General features: G+C 45.5%; 1 protein-coding gene across 1 annotated transcript; it reads left to right on the top strand.

The window, feature by feature from the left end:
* Positions 1-362: 362 nt before the first annotated feature.
* Positions 363-3,336, top strand: LOC102971436 (E3 ubiquitin-protein ligase RNF167-like). The gene has a single exon (XM_042997327.1). The coding sequence runs from the start codon at positions 851-853 to the stop codon at positions 1,910-1,912; it is 1,062 nt and encodes a 353-aa protein (XP_042853261.1). The 5' UTR covers positions 363-850; the 3' UTR covers positions 1,913-3,336.
* The last annotated feature ends 8,530 nt before the right edge of the window (positions 3,337-11,866 follow it).

Below are 11,866 nucleotides of genomic sequence, written 5' to 3'. Positions count from 1 at the left end.
GGAAGTAGAAACTTACCAGTTTCAAAGACTGTGTTGAGTTACTGGGATAAAATTCTTAAACTGTTAAGTTCTTTTACACATAGACGATTCTTGGTTATTTGCATCATACGGTGGCATTTATTTGTGAATTGTCTCAGATTTCACACACTTGTTTACCACGTAGGCCAACAGAGGACCTGACACTCGTAGATACTGACGTGCATTCTCAAATTGGATTCATCGGTCTTAAAATCGACGTTGAAAGTAACAGTCGGCTACGCATTTTTTGCTTTGGCCTGCCTCAAAGTGAGACTGGGGGCGCCAGGCAAGCCACGGTTAAAAGGTCTCACGAGAGGCACACCCAGCCTTCAGCGGGTGGGATGGAAACGCGGCGAGCACTCTCGCGAGACCTGAAGTAACCACAGCTGCAGCTGCCAAAGGGAGGAGCCGAGCACCGGAAGTCCTTCATTTGGAGAGCCGGCCCCCACGCCGGAAGGGGCCTGACTTTTCTTTAAAAGAGGCCATTTTCCCGGAAATAGGAAGACGCCTACTTGGCTGGAAGTTCCACTTCCTTGAGCTCTCCTCCTCTTCTGGAAGTTTTCCTGTAGCCTGTGCTCGCCTTTGCCCCCTTTCCTTGTTTTATCCTTAGAGTAGAAAAGAATGCTTTTAGTGTCCTAGTTTCGCCGAACTGGTTGAGTATCTCGCTCCCCAAGGTGAGGCTCCTGCCTCACGCCCCCGTGTAGCTGGGAAGGTGGGACCCGGGCATGTTTGGACTCCGGGGACGCTGAAGGAAGGGCAGAGAGAGGACACAGAGCCCCTCTTCTGCACCTGCTACCAGACTAGGTCTCCTCTAGTCTCGCCTCCCGCCGCCATGCACCCCGCGGCCTTCCTGCTTCCCATGCTGGGAGCCACCGTGCTGTGGGGAGCGGCCCCCATCCGGGGGCTCATTCGAGCCACTTCAGGCCGCAGTAACAGCATGGACTTTGCAGACCTGCCAGCTCTCTTTGGGGCTGCCTTGAGCCACGAGGGACTTGACGGGTTACTTGTGGAGGCCCAGCCCGCCAACGCCTGCATGCCCATTGCCCCGCCACCCCCGGTCGCGGCCAACGGATCGGTCTTCGTTGCACTTCTCCGAAGATACGACTGCAACTTCGACCTCAAGGTCCTGAACGTTCAGAAGGCTGGGTATGGGGCCGCTGTGGTACACAATGTAAATTCCAATGAACTGCTGACTATGGTGTGGAGCAGCGAGGAGGTCCAGCAGCAGATCTGGATCCCGTCTGTGTTTGTTGGGGAAAGGAGCTCCAGGTACCTGCGTGCTCTGTACGTCTATGAGAAGGGAGCGCAAGTGCTCCTGGTCCCAGACAATAACTTCCTCCTGGGCTATTGCCTCATCCCTTTCACAGGGGTGGTGGGACTGCTGATTTTGGCCGTGGCAGCAGGGCTGATAGTTCGTTTCATCCAGCACCAGAAACATCTCCAGCGGAATCGACTGACCAAAGAGCAACTGAAGCGGGTTCCTACACACGACTATCAGAGGGGAGACCGGTATGAGGTCTGTGCCATCTGCCTGGACGAGTATGAGGACGGAGACAAGCTGAGGGTCCTTCCCTGTGCCCATGCTTATCACAGCCGCTGTGTGGACCCCTGGCTCACCCAGACCCGGAAGACCTGCCCCGTCTGCAAGCAGCCTGTTCATAGCGGCCCTGGAGACGCGGAACAGGAGGGAGAAACTCCGGGGCAAGCAGGTGATGAAGAAGGGGAGCCAAGGGACCGGCCCGCCGCAGAACGGACCCCGCTTTTGGGCTCCAGCCTCGCGCTTCCCACATCCTTTGGCTCCATAGCCCCAGCCCCCTTTGTTTTTCCTGGGTCTTCAATAGATCCATTGCCCTCCCCATCCTCCTCTCCCTCTTCTGCGGCCATCCTGGTCTGAGACCCCCCTCCCCCCACCTCTGGCCACCTATCTGCACAGCCCCTGTCCCTGCCTTCAGTCTAACCTTGCGAGGGTTAGGACGCATTTCCACCGCAGGTTTCTTTCTCCTTTACTCAACCCTATCCTTTCGAGGGGGCTGGGGGTGGAAAGGGACGGGGTCTTCGCTTACTGGGCTAATAAAATTGTTTTTGTGGAGTGAAAACAAAAAGTCATTCAGATAAGTGCGAAAGCCATAGGTGAAAGCTGTCAAAGGCAATTTGAAAGAGCGTATTTTAGTAATTCGTGCCAAGGGTGACAAAAAAAAAAAAAAGAAAAAAATCAGAAACGTTATCTTAAATCCCTCAGAGTATCTTAAATTTACCTCGGGATATTAACATTTTACATTTGGCCTTGATGCAAGTTCTCCTATCTGTAAAAATTTCAGCGCATTTCTTTTAACCATTTTTGAGAGGGGTGGATATTAATTGAATAAATGACTCTTATCTAAATGTTGAATTATTGTCAGTTAGTGCCTCGAGAGTGCAAAACTGTTGAAATGTCCATGGGGTCATGACAAAAAATAACTAGGTTGCAGGTCCCCTGTCCTCTGCTCTTCTTATGTGTTAAGTGCCTGTGTAAACATAACACGTTTAATTGCTTTACAGCATGTGGTCTTTTAGTATTCAGATATGGCTAATTGGGGTGGAATTTCAGGAGGATGCATTTTAGCTTTGTCTTTTGTTTAAATGAAGGACCCATGCCACACGACATACTTTTCACCTGAGAGAGGTGACTGTTAGGCCATATTTTCTGTGTGTGGAGCTCCCTATGCGTAATTCAGGAGTTAGCTAATACCCTTCCTTTTTAGAAATTAAGGTCATTTTTCACCTTTTAATGATTGTTCTTATTAGCTAAGCAAGTTCTTATTGTATGCCTGCTTTCAGCTTACCTCCGACTTCCTGATCCTGCATTGATAATGCAAATGATTAAATACTCTGTTATTTGGATTAGAATGTTCTCTTTCATGCAAGCCTTGAAATACCTTTTACACGGAAAGACTTCTGTATTGGAAAACAGAGTCAGTAGTCATGAGAAAATGGAATATTTAAGTGAACGTATAGTTTTATTTCGATAAAGATACATGTGAAATCACGGTTTTAGAACTGAGACGGTTCTATTAAGGCAATTGCAAATATTAGTCCGATGGATGATCTGTTCTGTTCATTAATGTTATGCTCCAGGTTTTTATTTCAATATTTTTCACAATGTGCATCTTTTGGCATGAGATTTTATTAAAATGTGTGCATTGATGAGCATTAGACAATCTTGAGGGCTGCACAACCATGGGATCTCCAAGGAACAGACGCTGAGGTGGAGTTTTGTGTTTATAAGTTGGTCGAGGAGTGAAGGAAGCAGAACTGGGCAGAGGTAAGAGTTGAAGGCCACACTGCCATCGCATGAGAAGTCTCGGCGGGTGCCCCAGAGAGCACTGGAGCAGGGATGGCCCCGTAAAGATGTCCCAGATCAAAGCAAGAGAGCAGGTCCACGTGACCCTGAAGTCACCAGTCATTTCTTATAGGCTGGCACAGGGGGAGAGGAGTGATCTTGGGCCAGGTAGCTTTCTTCAGGCAAGGACAGTTTCTGGAGAGAAACTCTGCTGAGAACCTTTGACCGCCAAGGTTTAGTCCTGGGTGGACTGGGGCCGCGGGGGGGAGGGGTGTTGGGCAGACCACTATAGCATATTCTATAACGATTTACTAAGAGTGGGTGGGTCCAAAGAATAACAAGTGTGAGAAACTTCCCTGGCTTACATTGTTCAGTGTTCCTTTCTGTTTTAATATGACATTCTGAGGTTAGCTCCAGAAGTTAGCAATGTATGGAAAGTGGCTAACTGCTACCTGTATGAACTTCCTCTAAAGGGAAGGAAGACCACAAGAGTGGCCTTTGTTAAGCCCAGTGGAGGATGAATGAAAGTCACAAGCAAAGACTGTGAGACGTTTGCAACAGTGTTTCCCCAGCTTCCAGGCCAACAACCGGCAATTCCTGAGCAGTTCATGTACTCATCACGTGTCCACTGAACATCTCCTGAGCTTCCATGACATTCCAGGCACAGCAGGGAGCTGTGACAAAGAGAAGGAAGGTCTCATCCCCAATTCTCTGATATTCGGGAGAACACAAACAAGTAAACAGCCATTACGTAGCGTGATGCTTGTGACAATTAGTAAGAAAGGGGATATATGATCAAGGAAGAATTATCCACCCGTGCGCTGGAGTGGCTGGGCTCACACTGGCTCAAGAGAGCCAGTTGCTAATTCTGGAAGCCTTGCCACCTCGTTGCTAAACACAGGCATTGCCAAACATTAGATTATATAAACTTACTATTAAATAACCTATATTAAAAACAAAGCTAATACACGCTCATCACTTCCTAATTATTTTACTGTTCCTTACACTCTAGAGGTTCTTTCTGTCTGTTAGCCCTGCCTGCATATAGAGCTCATGCAGGGGTGTGCTGCCGCGCATGCCTTCTGATCTCTGTGTCAGTGACATTACATTGGAGCCTGAAATTGGTTGCGACAGAAGTATTTATACCACAGAAGCTGGCAAATACTTCTCGCCCATCTCGCTTCCCCTGGCTTGGATTTATGTATTGTTTTGCTGGTTACCTAGACTTAAGAAAGTGATAGAGACGGTGGCAATAACGCAGATTAAATTTAAATGTGTGTCATGTCTTCAGCCGTTACGTTACCAATAGCACAAAAACGTGAGGAGCTATCCTTCACGTGTTTGAAAACTATCTGGCAAATAAGTCCCCATGTCATCGATGAATGAGTGAAGTTGTCAGTACATCTTCACTTTTCCCCCCTTTTGTCCTTCTCATTGAGATCAATGGAAATATCGAGTAAGATTTATGTCAGAACTATAGGAGTTTGTCAATGCCGTGAGCAACTTCTGAATTGGGAAGCAATCAAGCGTTTATTCAGAGTCTAATTTTGCGAAAGCACGGTTCAGTTGCAATCATAGTTTGGCGGAACGGGCAAGAGTTCAGCAATCATCAGCCTGAGTGTTCCGGGAGGATAAGTTGGCTGTGTCGTATGTACAACAAAGAGCCTTGTGTATTTCATTCTTTTCGTAAACTGTGCACTACACATCCCTTTGCATCAGTAGAGACTGTACTACAATTGTGCGCGTCGGCGCATCTCCGCATTTTCCCCAACAAGAGTGGGTTGCTAATCGTTTGCCAGCATACGACTAGGTAAAGCAGAGCAAGTGTAGACGTTCACCCAGTCGCTGTATGAGCACGTGGGAGGGCGTGTGACCCGTTCAGGAAGGACGGCGGCGTGAGGGGAGAACAGAGAGGAAAAGGAAGGTTTAGCTGAGGCCGCTAGTTGGATGCAGATTCCATTCCTCTCACACCGTGTTCTGCTTTGTAGCAGGTCACACGAAGAACAAGTTCTCGGGCTCATCTTTCATTCTGCCATCAACACTGCCGATCACAAATGCACTGGCTCCCGTGTGGCCTGCATGAAGTCCCCAAGTGCAGCACTTCTCACACTCCTTACTCTTTCTGCTACGAGCACATTTTTGTGACCATCCCTTCAGCGCTCTTGAAATCACCTGTTCTCGCTGGTCAGGTGCTTCCAGGCGGTCTGGCTCTGTGTGGATTCTCTCCAGTGCTCACTATTCCTTGCGTTATTTTGGGAAACCTAAGCCTTCTCCTCATCATCGGAAAGCCCCGTCTATCCATTACCCCCAATGGCAGGGCTACTTCCTCTGGGTCCTGGCTTCCATATTGGAATATTTTACTCAGTGTCCCCGGCTCATTTGTCCTAAGTCCCAGTTCTCAAGTCTCCCCCCTCCTTGTTTGTTTTGCTCTTTTCCTCGTATAGATTTACCATTCTTAATTTTTGTAGAATTCATGATCGAATATTTGACAAATCAGAAATCTCTTTAAATTTAAATGTGAAACTTCATGCGTTTTTCCAGCCAAAACCGTTTTCAGCATTCTTTAAAACATTAAAAAAGTGATGAATAAAAAGTGTGTTTTAAAGACAAATGCATGGGGCGCCTGGGTGGCTCAGTCGGTTGAGCATCCGACTTCGGCTCAGACCATGATCTCACAGGTCGTAGGTTCGAGCACCAGGTCGAGCTCTGTGCTGACAGCTAAGAGCCCGGAGCCTGCTTTTGGATTCTGTGTCTCCCTCTCTCTCTGCCCCTCTGCCACTTGCACTCTGTCTCCCTCTCTCTCAAAAATAAACATTAAAAAAATTAAAAAAGAAAGGCAAATGCAGAACTATTATGACTTAATGTTTTTGCTTTACAAAGACTTTTTTTTTCTTTAAAAAGTTCATGGTATAACACATCCCTAGCCTGTAGATTCCTTAAGGAAAGAAACAGTAAATGTTATCTAATTATCATCAGGTACTAGCTCAGTCACTGTCATATGCCCCAAATGAATACCTAAATATTTTTAAGTCATTTCTTTAAAACTTGATTATATAAATGAGATTATAAACTTTTTTTTTTATTTGGAATAAGTATGTCCCCGTATCAAAGCCATGTGCATGGACATCAGTGGGATGTTTTGAAAGATGTGTTAATGTTTTCAAAGATGCCGTTACAAGTTCTGTCTCTGCTGCTTTCTCAGATGGTCATCCTAACTCCACACATTAAAAAAAAAAAAAAAATCTATTCATCCAGCCATTCTATCCTTCCATTTTTTTCACCCAGCTGCTCAAGCAGTCATTCCTTCTGTAAATACTAGCCTGTGTGTTGGTATTATGACAGTGTGCAAGATAGATAGGGCATTGCTCTCACGGAAGGAAGAGAGGATTAAGCCCATCATGTAAAATGTGATATAAAAATACATCTCTAGTACTCACAGTAGAGAATTTTTGGGCCGTTAGGTAAGGAAGAAAGACCTAGAACATCACAGGGGAGGAAATGAAAATTATGCTCCATTCTCAAAGGTGTAAAAGGGCTTGGCCCAGAAACGAGGAGAGGCAGGGGTATTTAGTCAGACTGGGGCACAATCCTTGTAAACCTATGGGGAAGAGAATGCGATATGTTCTAGAAACAAAAGGAATCGCAGTATTTCTAGGGCTTGGGTTACAAAGCAGGGAGTAAGGAGTGATGTGGCCGCCAGCGTGATGAGGGGCTAGAATGGGAAAGACCCCATCAACTGGTTAGACAGTTTGGAATTCTCATCATGACTGAGGATGGGTTACTACGTGAAAGAGGGGGCAAGACTAGGGTTTGGGAGGCCAGTTAGAAGGTGGTGCAGTAGACCAGGTTGGTCACCTGACCTTAAGTGGTGGCTCAGGGTTTGGGGGGAAAAAAATGGCGCCATCCAGGTAAACACTGTCACAAAGGTCTGGAGCATAAGAGAAGATCCAAATGAATAAATCTTCACAGTCCAGAGCCACGGGCGAAAATCTGTTTCTACACAGGTCAGTTGTATCATCTTTGTAAAGGTGATAATTTTTGATACCTTATTTTCGAGAGCTTGTTTAGCTTTCTCTTTAGCAAAACTGATCAACCTCTGTTATAGTGGAAGAGAAAGAAGACAAGAGAAGGACATTTAAACAGAGGAGATGCTTTTCTGGAAACCTGTTAAGTTGGCTGTTTCACTTGGGAACCAAATCCAAACAAGATGCCCGACTGTGCTTAATGTGCATGCCCTCTGGGCTCGTGAATATTCACACTATTGGATGGGTCACATGCAGAGTCAGGGGCTTTTGTGGTCTCCTTGGAACCGGATGAAGACCACGGGGAAAGACCAAAAAGCTGAGAGGGCATCTCAAGTCTGGAGCGTCTGTCCACTCGATTGAAAAAGACATCAAGGCACTTGGAACATTAATTTTGGAAGAAGACGACTACAGTAAATGATAATTGCTGCATGAAGACATGGCGTTATTGATTTATAAAAGCCCGTTTGAAGTTTTAAAGATCATAGATAGATTTCCGTAAGATTTCTTTCAGCACCACATAGATATGCTTAAAGGATCTTCCTTAGTTAAACGTGATCGTTATTCAACATGTGACCATAATTACTGATTGTGGGTGTGTGTATGTGTGGGGGGGCTGATTTGCTCTTTTTATCACTGTAGGTTACTGTTTTGGTGAATTTCAGATTGCTTAGTTTTTAAAGATAATTTTATTTACTTAAAAATGAAGAGCAACTTTGATTGTCTGATATTTCTTGCACTGGACCTTCATCGCCAAAGAGATGGTTTACTTTGCCTGGAAAAGGAAATGTGACCCTAGGATTACACCCTTGAGAGATGAGACTTCAGTTCAAATTGGAATTCATGGAGTAATTGCAGCCTGCGGTAATGCATCTTCAACAGCTTAAAATAGCTATTAGATGGGTAGAAGTTTCCCCTAGAGGAACAGCCGTGTTCACTAGGGGATGCCTTTTGTCTCCTCCAAACCACCATAGCAGCCTTTGAACAACGCACAAAGAAACACAATATTGGGTATTTTCCGGAGCGATGTGAAAATTAACTGAGGACAAATGTACTCTCATCTCTTTTGGATTGTGTTACAAACAAAAAATAGATAAAATAATATCAGCGAAGACTCCTATTTGAGTTCATTTTGGGGAGAGCATAAAATTGGAACTTCCGGAAGCTTGTCCTCAAGGTACAAACAAGTACCTGAACCAATTCTTCGTTTAGTGGGTCATTAAAGCCCTTTCATCGGTGCTTCTTACAGAAAAAAAAAAAATGTAAACAATAAAAAAATGTCATTTTTTTTCCTGCCCTTGTAGGCAAATTCTGAGCAACAGCAAACAGTGAGGTATTTCTTTATTTTTACTTTTTACATGTTTATTTAGTTTTTGAGAGAGAGACAGAGCGTGAGCAAGGGAGGGGCAGAGAGAGAGGGAGACAGAGACTCTGAAGAAGGCTCCAGGCTCCAGGCTCTGAGCTGTCAGCACAGAGGCGGGTGCGGGGCTCGAACCCGTGAACCATGAGATCATGACCTGAGCTGAAGTCGGAAGCTTAACTGACTGAGCCACCCAGGCGCCCCATGTATTTTTTTTTATTTTTAATTGCATCATGAGCCACTGGTTTTCTTAAACATTCAGTGAACCTGACTAGTTTTTTTCTTGGTTAGAATTTGCACAGGAAGTGACAAGATCGAAATAACAATAATACATTTTAAAAGCCCTTTGAAGAGTCCTCCACTCGTACAGGCGGTTTTGCAGCACAGAACAAGGTGCAGATGCCATGGAGCGTGGCAGGTGGGACATTGAACCACACCTACTAGATAGGAGGCTGCAGAAAGGCAACAGGGGTTCTTCTCTCCTGTCCAAAACTGATGAATGGCAAATGCCCCCGAGGGATCCCGTAGGAAGGGGGCAGCCAGGCTGAGATGAGAAAGCCTGGCTGTCAGAAGGCTTATAAAAAAAACCACGCCCAGAAGAAACGACACAAGGCAAATCAGGAAAGCGAGCAAAAAGGCTGAGAGTCCAGAGAGAAGGGATTCACGGCAAACTGGAGGAACAAGGAGGTGAGTGACAGTCCGGTCGCAAGGGTGGGTGATCCGGGAGACAGGGAACCTGTGAGGGGGGACAAGGCAGGCCGCAGGCTGATCCGATCCAATCAGTTCGGGAGGTAGACGTGCAAAAATGCAGAGACGCAGCCCGGCAGTTCGTTCAGAAATCCTCGGATACAGGGGTAGCCGCTTAAAGGACCCCGATTGGGTTTAACGAAGGACAAGCAGGGGCTGGGCCTCGGGCATAAAAATATCAGGGGTTTCAGATGCCCAGAGTCTGTGAGGGGTGAGCTGACAGTGGTGCAAGCCAGCGCATGTCAATCGGCAGCACAGCTCTAGAAGGTGGGAAGCAGAGTAGGCTCCCTCAAACACTGGGCAAGGAGCACCGGCTGTGTAGCAGCTACGTCGCATGGGTTATAAAGAGACGACAGGGTTGGTTCCTTTTCCTCAGGAATCTGAAGATTGGGTTGGGTAGGGCTGCCGCCCGCAGCCATTCCCCTTCCATCTGCAGAGTATACACGTAGTAAATGTATATTATTCATTTTTACAGATCTTTACGTTTGTTTTGCTTTGTGACCGGTGGGCTTCGGCCCCAGCCAACCTGGCCTGGAAATTTGCATGTAGTTCTGAGAGAAGCCATTGCTGAGTGCGTGGGCAACAGACTAAGACATTTTCTTGACATCCATCCTAATTTATCTTCCAGGCATGTAGCCATTGGAGGCCGAGCAGCACCGTTGTTCTGGAGCCCCCTCCTTGGCCGCTAAACCCAAGCCGACGTTGCAGGAAAGGACTTTAGCATTTGCAACTATGTTCTCTTCGGCTGATAAGGAATGTCTCTTACTTTTCTACGATAGACCTGGTGGGTCTATTTTTAGTAGTCAAGTACTTGAATGTGCCATCCGGGTGTGTCAAGTGTGTCAATATCATTAAATATTGGGATACACAGGGCAGAGTCTACAGTAAGGGTCAAGAAGCCACATGCCTTCTGCAAAATCCGGCCACTGTCCATTTTTATAAATAAAGTATTATTGGAACGCAGCCACACTCATTCATTTACAGATTGTCTACACCCATTTTCCTGCCATAACAGCAAAGGTGAATAGTTACATTTGTCCCGCAAAACCCAAACTATTTATTATGTGGTTCTGTAAGAAAAAGTTTACTGACCCCTAAACTATAGTCAGCAAGTTTCCCAGTGGTTAAGAAAGCATAGGTTCAGATCCCATCTTTTTTTATTTCCTAGCTTTGTGGCCTTGGGCAATTTAACTTCGTTCTTCAGTTTCTTTATCTGTAATATGGGGATAATAATACCTCCTACTTCATAAGCTTGATATGACCATTAGATTAATTAAATCAGGAAAAGAGCTTATAGGGGTACCTATAATGCTGTAAGTTCTCGATAAATACAAGCTATTGTTATCATTAAATATCACAGTGCATTATTTCATTTACAAAAATGTATTGGCTATCAACCAAGGGCTAGGCAGTGAGACTAGGCATTGGGGATGAATTAAGGTCCATTCTTTCCCATGAAGAGTTTATGATATAGTGAGAAAGCTAGATATACAAATCACTGATTATAAAATAATGCGACAGACATATGTTCAATGTCAGTGCAGGTATGAAAGAAGGTCAGGTTGAGTGATGACATTTGGCCTGCGTCTTGAAGTATGAGTGGACCTTTGCGAGGAAGATCGTGTGTAGAATGGCATATGGACAAAAGGAAGAGACTATGCAATGTTAGGGCAGTGGGAAGATATGAGGTTAGATTAGGAAACATAAGTTTTTAGGTCCCTGTGAAAAAGTGGCGGAAGAGGCAAATAGAAACACAGGAAATGGGAAGAAAAGGGTTTTAATGTACGACAGAAAAAAAGTGTATATTCAAGCTGACTTGGTGTGAAGGGTGGATTTGAGAACAGTGAGGTTGAAGCCAGTGTAGAGAAGCTGGTCCCTTGGCGTGTCTGTTGACAGTAAAAAATTAAAGGAATACGATATATTTTCTGAAGGAGTTGGTTTAAAAAGAATGATGCTTATCGTTTGAGGAGTCCTGGGTTCATTGATGCGAAGGCCGTAACTTTGAAATAGCGCCTTTACAAAAGCTCTAGGTCTCTGTGAGTACCTTAGGAACAGTCTGGAAGCCTGAGTTATTGTTCAGGTTGGGTTTTTCTTGCACCTAACATGAGTTAGGCATGTTCCCTAATCGCTTCGTGTTTGAGCAACTTGTCCATAGCTACATCCCGGGATGAAACATACATGTATATAGTTCCGCTGCTGGCACATTTTCAGCTGAAAAGGCGACTCACCATGGGCCCCTTAAGACTAAATCTGGGGTCACTGTTCCCTTCTCTACTTCAATGTTCCAACCTGTTCTTCTATATTCTCCATTTTCCTCTCCCCATCTTCTTCTTCTCCTTTGTTCTTCCTCTCCTTCTTCTCCTGTTCCTCCTCCTCCTTCTACTTCTTCTTCACCCTCTC

Source organism: Panthera tigris, chromosome A1 (assembly GCF_018350195.1).
Source record: "Panthera tigris isolate Pti1 chromosome A1, P.tigris_Pti1_mat1.1, whole genome shotgun sequence".
Classification (NCBI taxonomy): Eukaryota; Metazoa; Chordata; class Mammalia; order Carnivora; family Felidae; genus Panthera; species Panthera tigris.
Note: the sequence above shows the minus strand (reverse complement) of the source record. Positions and strands in the feature narration are given on the sequence as shown.